This window comes from Myotis nattereri (assembly GCF_964212035.1).
Source record: "Myotis nattereri genome assembly, chromosome: 20".
Taxonomy (NCBI): Eukaryota; Metazoa; Chordata; class Mammalia; order Chiroptera; family Vespertilionidae; genus Myotis; species Myotis nattereri.
The window spans coordinates 15,083,988-15,098,287 of NC_138096.1; the positions used below are offsets into that span (position 1 = coordinate 15,083,988).

The window sequence follows — 14,300 nt, forward strand, 5'->3', positions numbered from 1 at the left end:
GAGAGAGTCATTTATTTTTCTTTTACCTCCTGTATCAGATGTGAACCTTTCATTTGTTCCTTCTGAGCCCGGAGAATACAGGCAGCTAATATAACATAGCCTGTGTTTTTTCATCAGTGGGTACTGGTAATAAACAGCAAATTTGTCTCCAATTGAATACAAGAATAATTTTACCTCTACCAGCTTTATTTTTCTTAGCCTTTTACCCACTTCTAAAGTTACTAATAAATAAAGTTTTTAGCTCAGTGACCTCTGAGAGCTTTAAGTAATTTTGCCTCTTAAAATCCAAGTTACATTTCTATCAATAGTTGTTGTTGTTTCTTTTTGGAAGTAACCTGAGAAAGTACTGATTTCACCCCCATTTCTAAATTTAAAACAATGTCCTATGTAGGAGCCTTTCTTCTAAGCCCACATAATTCATCAGATTCTTTTTAAACAACGAAAGCTTATCTCAGCTCCTGGACCATAGTCCCATCAGTGTGTTCTCTGTGGCAAGTCATCCAGCCTTTGCCTAAAGTTAAGGGATTGTAGGATGTTTCTGGAAACAGTAGTACAAGAACTGAATCTTGACAATTCAGTTCGATAGGTGACTAGATACTGAGTAACAGGCCCTGAATACTCAGAAGTTATTTTATCTGAAAACTAGGGTCCTGGGCTTCCAGTGCGTGTTTCTGTACCTTTAGCTTTACATTATTTCTGTTAAACACACCTGAACGTATAAGGGACGATTTTCCCCTTGTTAAAAACAAACCCATTCTTCTGGGTATCTAAATGGAGATAAGCTTGGGTTACTTAAAGATAAACCAATAATTAGTATATTCCACAGTTACTATTTTTATAATAAGACAGTAAGATCAGTAAAAGCAAACACATGCCACAAATCTAGAATGACCAGGAAATGGTTTTGGGTTTCTAAAGACATGTTTCCTGATCTTTTTAGGTTTGTGATATGAGTTTGCTATTACTGGTCTTATTTTCCTTTAATAAAGTAGTAACTGTGGAATGATGTTTGTTTCATTGAGTTGTACACTTGAAACGTGTATGGTTTTGCAAACCATCGTCACCCCAATAAATTCAAATTTTAAAACAAAAAAAGAAAAGAGCCGTTCCATAAACTATGGTCAGAGGCTGGCTGTCGGTTCACTCCTTCTTTTGTTGCTTCTGGCTTTTTCTGTCCTGATGTTTCTGGTAGGTTTGGCCACGTAAGAAAATGCGGGCGTGAACTCTACAGTGCCCTGGGACTGGAAGTCCAGTGTTCGCTCGACGTAGCGAGAGCAATAGAAGAGAGCAGTTTCTTTCATACGGTGGAGGGTTCGTTTGCAAATCAGCAATTTAATACCTGGTGCAAGAGAATTACAAAATGTAACTCCACGGCCTGGAAATGTTTCACTAAAGATTCACTTCTATGCGAGGCGCTTGCTTCATTTTTCCTACATGCATGTTGTCTGAAATGTCACATGTAACCAGTGGCTCCATTTCATCACCTTATCACCGTTTTCTCCTCTCTGTTTGATAGCCAGGCTTCCCCTATCCATCCCCTCATCATCACTCCGGTCTGATCTCCTCTCCGATCAACTTTGAGCACATCTATCACATGACTGTTAATTCTGCTGAAAAGTTTCTCTTTCCTGATTCCGTAAACTCTGCGCATTCCCCGTCTCTGCGCTCTGTCCCCGGTACACCCAGCTTTATGGCTCTGAGGGTACGAACAAGCTGCTGAGTCGGGTGTTAACTTACTAACCTGGGGGCTCCTCTGCCTGCTTCTGAGCGGCCAGTCTCCCCCTCCCCCTCCTCCTCCTCCTCCTCCCCCTCCTCCCCCTCTCCCTCCTCCCCTTCCTCCTCCCCCTCCCCCTCCCCCTCCCCCTCCCCCTCCCCCTCCTCCCCCTCCTCCTCCTCCTCCTTCCCCTCCCCCTCCTCCCCCTCCCCCTCCTCCCCCTCTTCCTCCTCCCCCTCCTCCTCCTCCCCCTCCTCCCCCTCCCCCTCCTCCCCCTCTCCCTCCTCCCCCTCCTCCTCCTCCTCCTCCTCCCCCTCCCCCTCCCCCTCCCCCTCCCCCTCCCCCTCCCCCTCCCCCTCCCCCTCCCCCTCCCCCTCCCCCTCCCCCTCCCCCTCCCCCTCCCCCTCCCCCTCCCCCTCCCCCTCCTCCTCCTCGTCTTCAAGTTCCACTTTGTTTCTTCTTTTAAAGAGAAAGATGAGGACAGGGAGGATGTCAATTTTATTTTTGAAACTATTAGAGGTTTTTGTATGTTTAATAAAACATCTCCCATCGTGGTATTTTCCATTACAGGTACCATGATAAGAAATAGCACCCAGTGGGTCCTGACTCTGTTAAAAAAAGAGGGGTCCCAGGGTTTCGGAATATCTTGTAGCTCATTCAGAGAAGCGTTCTGTATTTAGTGACGTTCAAGTCTGTGGTAGGGCCTATCCTCCGGGCTCCTCTCTACCATACTCCCTCCGGCTTAAAGATCTCCAAACGGTATTCATGAACCACAGGGAAAACCACAGGGAAAAGGCGGTCTTGCTAATCTTCAAGTTGCTGGCGTGCCTTTAACTCCAGCCGGGATCCCGGAGAAGCGCTAGATCAGAGAAAAAGCACCAGCTGTGCAGCCTCTGCAGGCTGACTGCCCTGCTGTCCGGCCGGCCAGTGGGCCTCGGGCTTGCTACCGGCGGCTTCGCAGTGGCGGGCAGGCGGCACTGACGCTGAGCACCCACATTCCCTCCCAGAAGCCCGTGCTGTACCTCAGCTGCAGGGGGCATTTCTCAAGTTAGCTTTTGTGTTTCTTGTGGGTTTTTTATTAACTCTGATCTGAGGGTATTTTTCCATTGATGTTTAGAGAGTGGAAGGGAGAGAGAAAGAGAGAAACATCGATGAGAAAGAGACATATCAATTGGTTGCTTCCTGCATGCACCCTGACCAGGGCTGGGGAACCTGTAAGCAAGGTGCATGTCCTTGACCAGAATTGAACCCAGGACCCTCAGTCCACAGGCCAATGTCCTATCCACTGAGCCAAACAGCCTCAGGCTCTCAAGTTCGTTTTACAGATAAAATATTTGGATCATATCATGCAAACCCATTTTCTGTAGTGCCCTCTGGCTTAGGTAAATCATAGCATTAACTTGTTATTTGTATACATAGTAAATTAATTTTCCAATAGGAAAACTAGCTGTGGGGTGAGAAGTTCATTCTCCTACTCTTTGTCTGTCTTATAAATAAATGTCATTGTCCTTGACCTTAAACTATGTCATTGAAGTCTCTTATTTAAAATAAGATGACTTAGGATAAAGTAAGCCTCACTGTGGAAACAGATGCAGGGAATGGGCTCTAGGAGAATGTTGTAGAAGTCAGTCCATTTCTCATGTAAAAGATGGCGGGAATATGGCTTAAGTTGGTCGTTTATAAATAGAAACACTGCTGTCTGGAACGCTCAGCACATCTGCCCATGAAAGCGCCAGCGGGTTAGGCTCCGTATCACTTTATAACGAAGCTGACCTCTAGCTGAATGGATGATAAACTGTTGGGCTGTTGCTGCTTTTTTAACAAAACGTATCTTCTGTGCATCATCCCTTCATCACTTCAGCATCCAGTGTTACTGCAGCACCAGCGCCTCCATGGGCTGCGTTTCTGCCGTGGATTCCAGGGCGGTTTGTTTATAGGAAAGGCTCCGCCGGGTTGGTAGCAGAGGCCAGGAAAGTGAGGGTGGAGGCGGCGGGCGTTCCCACCTCTTCTCCTTCCCTTCCCGGCACTGCGTGCACCTCGCTGGCGCCAGAGGGTTGCTCCTGGGTGGTGAATGGTGAAACATTAGCACTGACTGTTAACCTTCAGAATTTTACTTTCTTAGAGAAAGAAGGTAAAGCATTTGCTTTAGACAAATAACACTAAGAATTACATGGACTTTGCAGCTTTGATATATGGACCAAAATGGCTGGGGTGACTTTGGGGCCAGCTGCCCGCCACCTTCCAGTGAGTGTGGCTTTGCAGTGTCGGTTCCGGTGCCCCAGGCCGCAGGGGAGCCCCGGGCTGCGGTACTTGTTCTTTCCAACCGCCTGTCCCTGTCAGCCTGACGCCCCTTCTGGGCTGAAAAGGTTGGGTCCCCAAGGAGGCCACCCCCTCTCTGGGGGGGGGGGGGTGTGACTCCATCACTCCCTTTTCCTACCTTGGACACCAAAATCATTCACTAATCAGATGGAAAACTTCTCAAACCAGCATTCCCAGGCTCAGGCCCTCCACCCCGGCTGTGGTGGTTGCGAGCGCCGTTCACGACCCGGTGCTGCTCGGATGTGGGGCTGAGATGCTGGGACAGGACGGGACGTGCAGAGGCAGATGGCAGTTTGGTGTCGCGCCAGAGAAACATTTGCCCAAAAGAATCTGCTCTTAACTGATTTTCCTCCGGATGGGCTTATTCAGCTGCTGATACGAGCCGCGTGCGCAGTGGAAGCCTTGCCCACGTGCCTGCAATGTCCATGGCAATGTCCATGTAATTCGGCCGCTTCTAACCGTGGAGCTGCCGCTGCTCTCCCGGCGGCAGAAGCCGCCTGTTTGCCGTGAGTGTCCCTGGGCGGTGCGCACCCCCTGCGCGGCCGGCTGGGTGAGCCTCCGTGGGCAGAGGGGCTGCAGCTGGTCAGGATCATTTCATGTCTGACATTGTAGTGACAGGCAGACGTTCTGCAGAAAGTGGGCTTCTCTCTGGCTGAAGAACTTTTCTTTCTCTTTTGTTTAGAACCCTCGGCCTCAGGAAAGCCGGACCGTGTTCAGCGGCTCAGTCAGTATTCCCTCCATCACCAAGTCCCGCCCCGAGCCCGGCCGCTCCATGAGCGCCAGCAGCGGCCTGTCGGCAAGTAAGTGGCCCGCGGCCGCGCCTGTGCCCCTGCTGCCCCTGTGGGCCCCATGCAGCCCCTGCACACCCTGCAGGCCCCGTGCAGCCCCTGCGCGCCCCGCGGGCCCCGTGCAGCCCCTGCGCACCCCGCGGGCCCCGTGCAGCCCCTGCGCACCCCGCGGGCCCCGTGCAGCCCCTGCGCACCCCCGCGGGCCCCGTGCAGCCCCTGCACACTCCGCGGCCCCGTGCAGCCCCTGCGCACCCCGTGCAGCCCCTGCACACCCCATGCAGCCCGGGGCCCCCAGGCCCAGCCTGCTGCCCGTGCCGGCAAGCGCAGGGGTGAGCAGATAGCCTGGGTCCTTCTAGAGCTGCACTCACCTCGGGACAGGCCAGAGCGCTGCCAAGCGTGCTGACGAACGACTACACGGTGCCGAGGCAGCCCCGGCAGCTGTCAGGATAAACTCGTACCAGGACAGTCAGGAAACCCACACGCCCTCCAGGATGTGGGCACGGGGGAGTCTTGTGGATTAATTGCCGGCCAGCGTGGCTCCTGGTGGTGGGAGTGACAGGAACTGGAGTGCGAGAGGTGGCAAAGGCCCGCTCAGGCAGGGGCTGGGAGTAAGGTGAGGCCTTTTTAAAAACCCTCACCCAAGGACATATGTTTGAGTTTAGAGGGGGGAGGGAGAGAGAGATTGATGGCCTCCTGTGCGCACCCGACCAGGCATCAGACCGCCACCGCCACCGAGGCACGTGCCCTGATGGGGGTCAGACCTGCAACCTTTTGGTGCCGGGGAAGCCCTCCAACCGCTGAGCCCCCGGGCCAGGTGGTCAGGCTTTATCGTGCTTTTTATTTTTTAAGCAGAACCGGCAGCCTGTAAGGAGTGGGGAGTAGGGAGGACCGCTCTCCAGTTTGCTTCTTAGAAGCGCTCCCGCTCCGCTCCAGGCGGCCAGATGGAGCCGGGATGAGGCAGGCGGGGCTGGAGGCACCTGAGGGGCTGGGAGAGCTGGCGGGGGCTGCGGCCTGGGAGCCGCCACGGAGGCGAGGCGAGGAGGGGAGAGGAGCCGGCTCCAGCTCCGCTTCCTGTGGAAACCCCGAGACGCCTGACGTTAGTGTGGAGGCGGCGGGAGGGGTTCGAGCGGCACCGGGTTCCTGCAGGGCCGGCCGCCTGGTGTGTCCGCCGCTCCCCGGGGTTCGAGGGGCTGGCGGCGTCCCTGCCTGTACGGTGTCCCCGGTCGGACAGACATGCGCCCTTTGGTCAGCTCGGAGAAGGCTGGGGACCGGCTCAGGAACGCACCCTTTTGCCCCAAAAGCAAGAGAAGATTCATCACTCGCCCCGCAGCCCCGCAGCCCCGCAGCCCCGCAGCCGGTGTGAAGGACCATGTGCACACCCGCTCCCCGCTGGGCTGGGTGCGGGCGGATCCTGCTGCCAGGCGCCTCTCAGGGGCTCAGTTTGGTGCCAGCCTTTCTTTTTCCCTCTGGCCGCGTCTCCTTCCTGTCCTCCTCGCAGCTCAGGGCGGCGGGGGGGCGGGGGGGGGGGGGCTCCGCCCAGGGCCGCGCCTCAGCGGGGAGGGGACGGCGTGTCCGAAGGGAGAGGCGGTTTATGGGAATGAAAGCGCCGGGATGCTGGAGTGGCTTCCCCCGAAAGGGGCTGCCCAGGGGGCCCCTGGCTGATTTCATTGCAGCGCCGTCCCCGGAGTCACTTCACCTTCGGTGGCTCCTGGGTGCTGTGCGGGGGCGGCCCTGGTAGCTTCTGATTCGGGGACGGCCGTCCTTGGCCCGCAGCTGCTTCGCGCGTGAACGGGACGTGAGTGCCCACGCCACCCACACAGGCCGCGGCCACGCCAGCTGCCCGGGGGCCTGACGCCGAGAGCCCGGACGGCACTGCGCTCAGGCCCAGCTTTAAAGCTGTCCAGTCAGAGCAGCTGCTCCTTGTGTGGTGCAGGCCGTTTGCTCAGCCTCCCGAGGCCACTGGGCTCCCCGCGATCGCTCGTGGCCCTGCAGACACTGGTTCCCGCCCCTTCCTGCCGCGGGCTCCCTCTGCCCCAGGCCTTCGGGATTGTGGCCACTAGGTGCACAGTCATGTTTTGGCATTTTTATTGAATTCTTAATGTAAAACACTACATTGGTGTTTGTTAAGCCAGCCAGAAGTTGAAAGAATCACAGTCTGTATCTTATACAGAAACCTCAACATGGTCTTTTTTCTTTAATTCTATATTGTTTAAAGTTTTACATAAGTCTCCTTTTTCCCCCATTGACTTCGCCCCGGCACTCCCCAGCTCATGCCCTCACACCCCCCCCACACACACCCCCACCCCCCACCACCACCCCCAACATCCCCACCCCACCCCCGCCTTCCCTCTGAGGTTGGACAGTCTGCTCCATGCTTCTCTGTCTCTGGCTCTATTCTTGTTCATCAGTTTATGTTGTTCATTATATTCCACAAATGAGTGAGATCCTGTGATACTTATCTTTCTCTGACTGGCTTATTTCACTTAGCATAATGCTCTGCAGGTCCATTCATCATCATGTTGTGAATGGTAAGAGTTCCTTCCTTTTTACAGCAGCATAGTATTCCATTGTGCAGATGTACCAGTTTTCTAATGGGCACTTAGGCTGTTTCCAGATCTTAGCTATGGTGAATTGTGCTGCTATGAACATAGGGGTGCATATATCCTTTCTGATTGGTGTTTCTGGTTTCTTGGGATATATTCCTGGAAGTGGAATCACAGGGTCAAATGGAAGTTCCATTTTTAACTTTCTGAGGAAACTCCATCTTCCACAGTGGCTGCACCAGTCTGCATTCCCACCAGCAGTGCACAAGGGTTCCTTTTTCTCCGCATCCTCGCCAGCACTTGTCATTTGTTGATTTGTTGATGATAGCCAGTCTGACAGGTGTGAGACGGTACCTCATTGTTGTTTTGTTTTGCATCTCTCGGATGATTAGTGACTTTGAGCATGTTTGCATGTGTGTCTCGGCCTTCTGTGTGTCTTCTTTCGAAAAGTAGCTACTTAGGTCCTTTGCCAGTTTTTCGATTGGATTGTTTATCGTCCTTTTGTTAAGTTGTATGAGTTCCCTTTAAATGTTGGAGATTAAACCCTTATCAAAGATAACATTGGCAAAATATGTTTTCCCGTGCAGAACGTATGTTCTCTTATTATTTTGTTGATGGTTTCTTTCGCTGTGCAGAAGCTTTTTATTTTGATGTAGTCCCATTTGTTCATTTTCTCCTTAGTTTACCTTGTCCTGGGAGCTGTGTCGGTAAAGCTATTGCTACGACAAATGTCTGCTATTTCGCTGCCTGTGGATTCTTCTAAGATTTTTAGGTTTCCTGTCTTAGTTTAAGTCCTTTATCCATTTTGAGTTTATTTCTGTGTGTGGTGTAAGTTGGTGATCTAGTTTCATTTTTTTGCATGTATCTGTCCAGTTTTACCAACACCATTTATTGAAGAGACTGTCTTGACTCCATTGTATGCTCTTGCCTCCTTTGTCAAATATTAATTGAGCATAATGGCTTGGGTCGATTTCTGGGTTCTCTGTTCGGTTTCATTGGTCTCTATGTCTGTTCCTGTGCCAGTACCAAGCAGTTTTGAGAACAGTGGCTTTGGAATACAGCTTGACACCTGGGATTGTGATCCCTCCAATGTGGTTCTTCACCAGGGTCTTTTTTGACCAATGATCTTAATATTGAAGCCCAGCGCTTCAAGTACTAACAATAGCCCAGGGTTTCCCAGGGTTTTTGTCATCCCTCTTCCCCTCTGAGTGGTGGTAGCCTCCCTCTGGCATATCCCAACTCTCAGATCAAAATAGATGCTTTCAAGGGAACCCACCGCATCTTGTGCTCTCGGCTCTTTGCCCTGAGAAGGAAGTTGCGTGTGTGCCTTTGTTCTTACAAGAATTCCCGGAAGTGAAGGGACAGTGATGCATCAGGGAAAGGTCCTGCTCCTCATCACTCAGCAGGCTTTTGAGTGCCCGTGTGCTCAGGTCCTGTGCTGGGCCCTGGCGAGGCAGCAGCCACTCGTTAGAAGGGCAGGCACACGGACATAACAGCGCAGATGCTGTGAAAGCTGTGGCCAGGGGCTGGGGCTCCCGGCAGTGGGAGGGACGGATTCTGTGGGAATTGTCCAGCAAGGAGGGCAGAGGCCTGGGGGAGGGCAGGGCAGGGACCTGGGGGAGGGCAGGGCAGGGGTCTGGGGGAGGCCAGGGCAGGGACCTGGGGGAGGGCAGGGCAGGGGCCTGGGGGAGGGCAGGGCAGGGGTCTGGGGGAGGCCAGGGCAGGGGCCTGGGGGAGGGCAGGGCAGGGACCTGGGGGAGGGCAGGGCAGGGGCCTGGGGGAGGGCAGGGCAGGGGCCTGGGGAGGGCAGGGCAGGGGCCTGGGAGAAGCCAGGGCAGGGACCTGGGGGAGGGCAAGGGCCTGGGGGAGGGCAGGGCCTGGGGGAGGGCAGGGCAGGGGCCTGGGAGAAGCCAGGGCAGGGACCTGGGGGAGGGCAGGCGCCTGGGGGAGGGCAGGGCAGGGGCCTGGGGGAGGGCAGGGGCCTGGGGGAGAGCAGGCGCCTGGGGGAGGGCAGGGCCTGGGGGAGGGCAGGGACCTGGGGGAGGGCAGGGACCTGGGGGAGGGCAGGCGCCTGGGGGAGGGCAGGCGCCTGGGGGAGGGCAGGCGCCTGGGGGAGGGCAGGGGCCTGGGGGAGGGCAGGGACCTGGGGGAGGGCAGGGCCTGGGGGAGGGCAGGGACCTGGGGGAGGGCAGGGGCCTGGGGGAGGGCAGGGACCTGGGGGAGGGCAGGCGCCTGGGGGAGGGCAGGGCCTGGGGGAGGGCAGGGCCTAGTGTGCTGCCCCCTCGCCAGGCGTCCCTGGTGCTCCCTGGAGCAGAGCGGCGTGCGAGGAGCTGGGCTCTGGGGCGAACTTGGAGCCACCTCACGCAGCTGGACTCACTGTCCATCAGCATCGGCCTCGAAGCCGGGAGGGGACCGGTGGGAAGGAGGCGTGTCCCCCCCTTGGGCGTCCTCGGTCATGCTGACCTGCACGATGTGCTGCCGCAGGGTCCTCCGCACAGAACGGCAGCGCCCTGAAGAGAGAGTTCTCGGGAGGAAGCTACAGCGCCCAGCGCCAGCCCCTGCCATCGCCCTCCGAGGGCTCCCTGTCGTCGGGAGGCATGGACCAAGGCAGCGACGCCCCGGCCAGGGACTATGACGGGGAGGTGAGTGGGGCGGGCGGCCCTGTCTGGAGCCGGGCTGGGGCCCCGGGCCATGGACCCTGCACCCGCTGGAGGGCTTTGTCCCCACGAACAACCACCGGTCGGTGGCAGGGCCAGACCACCCGCGCCCTCCTGCCCTGCCCTCTGCCCTCCTGCCCTGCCCTCTGCCCTCCTGCCCTGCCCTCTGCCCTGCCCTCTGCCCTCCTGCCCTGCCCTGTGCCCTCTGCCCTCTGCCCTCCTGCCCCGCACCCTCCTGCCCTGCACCCTCCTGCTCTGCCCTCTGCCCTCCTGCCCTGCCCTCTGCCCTCCTGCCCTGCCCTGTGCCCTGCCCTCCTGCCCTCCTGCCCTGCCCTGTGCCCTCTGCCCTCCTGCCCCGCACCCTCCTGCCCTGCACCCTCCTGCCCTGCCCTCTGCCCTCCTGCCCTGCCCTCTGCCCTCCTGCCCTGCCCTCTGCCCTCCTGCCCTGCCCTGCACCCTCCTGCCCTGCCCTCTGCCCTCCTGCCCTGCCCTCTGCCCTCCTGCCCTGCAGCCACTGATGTCCCCCTTTGGCCCCCAGGACTCCGACTCCCCGAGGCATTCCACGGCGTCCAACAGCTCCAACCTGAGCAGCCCGCCCAGCCCCGCGTCGCCGCGCAAGACCCAGAGCCTCTCCCTGGAGAGCACTGACCGCGGGGCCTGGGACCCGTGACCTGCTTGGCCCAGAGCAGACAGCTGCTTCTCTCTTAGGCCCCTTCCCCTCCTCCCTCCCCTCCGCCCCACGCGCCTGCCAGGCTGGCAGCAGGGCCGGCGGGGCTCAGGGTGCGGGCGGCTCCGGCCCTCCCCTCCGCACTGCAGCCCCGGCGGCCGCCCCAGGCGCCTGGCTGACTGGTTTCATTTCAGGCCCTTGCAGCTGCCCTCTGTCGTGCCCTTCCCCCCCCCCCCCCCCCCCGTAGCTTCCGTAGGCGGAGGACCGTGCGCCCCGTGATGCAGTCGGCGGCGCTGTGCCCAGTAGTCTCTAGTCCCCGCACAGCACACGCCCCCGGCCGCGCCACCGCCCTCGGCGCCCAGCGACGGTCCTGCCCGTCGCCAGTGAATCTATGGACTAAAGGATGCTGATCTCACTGCAGCCCCGAGTGTGAGTGCACACGCAGAGGCGGGTGCCGGATGGACACAGCAAAGAGCACCTTGTATTCGATGGCGGATGGATGCATATATCAGAGAGCGACCATTTAATTTAAAGGCGTGTGTTGTCTGTTGTCTGTTCTCAGCCAAGTCCCTGAGGGCACTCAGGCCGGGCCCGCCGGGCGAGCAGAGCCAGGTCCCCTGCAGCCGGTCCTGGACCTGCCGGCCCCGCCGGCCTCAGGGAGCGGCCACTTTGGCGGTAGTTTGGGCGGTGACGGCACCAGCTGGTGACACTGGCAGCCTCTTCTGCAGCAGCTTCCCAGGCACATCCTTTTCTAGTGGCGCCTGAGCCACATTCCCCTCCCTGATGCTGTGGCACCTCAGAGGATGGAGAGATGCCTGTGTTCCTCCTGGCCCCTCCCCTCCCACAGGGGTGCCGGCTTCTGAGGGGCCTCGGGGCTTGGAGAAGGGTGTGCGGGCGGACCTGCCCCGGGTGCCACCAGGAGGTGCCACGAGGAGCTGAGGGAGGAGCTGCGGGAGGCCTGTCCCGCGGGCGGCTCCTTAGGGAGGGGCTGTTGTGAGTGTGGTGCCGGCTTCCTCAGAGGAGCCTGGGAGAGGGGGTTAATTACCAAATAAACCTCAACGCAAGGCCTGGGACAGCCTTAACCAAGCCCCTTCCCCAGGCCCAGTGGGAATGAGGGCGCCGGCCCAGGCGGCAGCTGGGCCCAGAGCGTGGCCGCCCTGTAGCTACCAGCACATCCCATTCGCATCCGGCCGGCCGTCCTGATTGCCACCCGGAAATGAGGGGCACCGCCTGTCTCCATTTCACCCGAGAAGCACCTGAGAGAGAAGTAACGTCTGGGGGTAGAGTCCTCTCCCTTTTCATCCGAATTTGAGAACTAAACAGGGGTTCCCTGTCCTGAGCCTCAGCTGGGGGGCGCGTTCCTGGCCCGGTCTGAACTGCAGGTGGAGCCCTCGGACCCCCAGCCCACGCCCTCGGACCCCTCCCACCGCCGCCAACCCCGCGGGGAGGGGGAGCCGGGCCGCCTCCAAGTGACGCCACTGCTGGGAGGGGGCCTGTGTGGGGCTTCGGTGGCGACCGGTCCGGTGGGGAAGCTGGGGAAGCTGGGGAAGCTGGGGCGTGCGGGCTGGGACGGGCCTGACCACGGCCAGCGAGTCTCCGAAGTCTCTCGGCTTCTGGAAAGGAAGTGTTGTTACTCGTAAAACGTCCTGGACCTCCGGCACCAGGACCGGACCGTGCCTTGGGTCATGGCCACGGGACTCCGATGAGGAGGAGGGAACCAGCCAGGCAGCCCCCCACACCCCGCCTCCCCGCAGTCCCCTCACCCCCTCTTCCTGGGACTCTAAGCCGTTCGTTCATCTCTTTGACAACTAAGTGAATTCTCGTTGCCTGTAGGTGCTCACTCTTTAAAGGCTGCTTTTAGGGTCAACACACACCCCTCCCTGGGGTCCCTCCACCGGGAGCCACAGCCTTCGCCTCGCGGGCAGAGCGAGGCCGGGGAGAGCCTGCCCGGCGCTGGGCGCCTGGTGGACCCAGTGGGCCCTGCCCGGCACTTCCGGTTTCCCCTCCGTGGTTCTCAACCTTCCTGATGCCGCGACCCTTTGATACAGCTCCTCATGTGGGGGTGACCCCAATGTCATTGTTACAAATTGAACAGAATTAAAGCATAGTGATTCATCACAAAACAATATGTAATTATAGATGTGTTTTCCGATGGTCTTAGGCGACCCCTGTGAAAGGGTCGCGACCCACAGGTTGAGAACCGCTGGTAGGTCTCACCGTCACCACAGAGTCCGAATGTTAGGGCCTCGCAGCAGGACTGGGGAGAAATCCGCGGGTACCGTTTCGCGGGGCCCGGACAGCGGTCATCCCGCTGGTCTTACCCAACAGATCAGCCCCTTCAGAAGCTGCTGAGAAGAAGGGCTTGAGAGATGGGGCGCAGGGAAGCCCAGCGAGGACCATTCGAAGGGGCGGAGCAGAGGCGGGGGGGGGGGCCCCCGCTGGCAGCCATCCCTCCCTCGTTGGGGGGGGGGGCACTCTGCGTGCGGGGAAGGCAGCAGCGCGTCCTCAGCGGGAAGAATAAACCTGCTCCACATGGCACCCGGTGCTGGCGTCCAGTGCTGGCATTTGGTGATGGCGTCCGGTGATGGCATTTGGTGATGGCGTCCGGTGATGGCATTTGGTGACGGCGTCCCATGACGGCGTCCTGTGATGGTGTCCGGTGATGGCATTTGGTGATGGTGTCCCGTGACAGCGTCCCGTGACGGCGTCCTGTGATGGCATCCGGTGATGGCATTTGGTGACGGCGTCCGGTGCTATGTGTCCAGCCGACTTTGCTCCCTGCCCTGGGATCCGCCTTGCGTGTGCTTGGGGTGTGTGCGAGAATATGTGCACGTGCGTGTCCCTCCCATCCAATGTGACTAAAGCCGACCTCGCTTTGCTTACGTGCGAGCCCCGACACTGGTGACCGTGTTCTTCCCGGGCGCGGTGCCGGCCCCAGGACACCCATCCGCGGTCCGGCCCGGTTTGCCCGGGGGGCCTGTCCCCGCGCTGCAGGCAAGAATCTGAGCTCCTTTCCGGTCGCACAGCCACCTGCCATCGGGCTGCTCTCGCCTCTCGGCCGCCCCTGTGGTTAGATTGTGTCCTGCTGTTACCGCGGCCCCATCGCCCATGACAGACCAGCTGCACGTCTGTGGACGCGGGTGTCTCAGAGCAGAGCCAGAGCAGGGAGGGCGGGCACCCTCCCCGCGGACCGGGCCCTGGGCCGCCCTGACAGCAGGAGCTCACCGCCACCTGCCGGGCCAGAGCGCGGGGCACTTCACGCCCACCTCCCGCCCAGCCCCTGAGCCAGAGAAGCCTCACGCCATCTCCTTGCCTGGGTCAAACCTCTTTCCTTGTCCGACTTTAATGTCTGGAGTCCTCGCTCCAGCTCCCAGCCCAGCGCCCGGCTTCTCATCCCCCAGGGACAGCCAGGCACACAGGAACCCTGGTCATTTCTGGGCGGAAATTGGGAAAACAATCAAGCCTGAAATGCCATGAAGACACGGTGACCTGCCCTTGTATTTGGTGGCGTGTAGAGTGATACCACTTGTTTTATACATCTTCAGGGATTTTCCCATGGTAATCGTGTTCAGTTCTGCATAGCCTGGGTGTGACCAGTTTCTTGTTTGGAGT

General features: G+C 58.5%; 1 protein-coding gene across 8 annotated transcripts in view; it reads left to right on the forward strand.

Moving 5' to 3' along the window:
- The window catches only part of CDC42BPA (CDC42 binding protein kinase alpha), a 193,063-nt gene extending 181,838 nt beyond the window's left edge, over positions 1 to 11,225 (forward strand). For 5 of the 8 annotated variants that reach the window (XM_081114445.1, XM_081114446.1, XM_081114447.1 and 2 more), the window contains 3 exons: positions 4,716 to 4,833; positions 9,849 to 10,006; positions 10,560 to 11,225. In XM_081114445.1, coding sequence (XP_080970571.1) covers positions 4,716 to 4,833; positions 9,849 to 10,006; positions 10,560 to 10,691 — 408 coding nt within the window. In that variant the 3' untranslated portion in view covers positions 10,692 to 11,225. Of the gene's footprint in view, positions 1 to 1,516; positions 1,703 to 4,715; positions 4,834 to 9,848; positions 10,007 to 10,559 lie in introns of all 8 variants that reach the window. The other 3 variants (XM_081114450.1, XM_081114451.1, XM_081114452.1) reach the window with 1 other exon arrangement.
- The last annotated feature ends 3,075 nt before the right edge of the window (positions 11,226 to 14,300 follow it).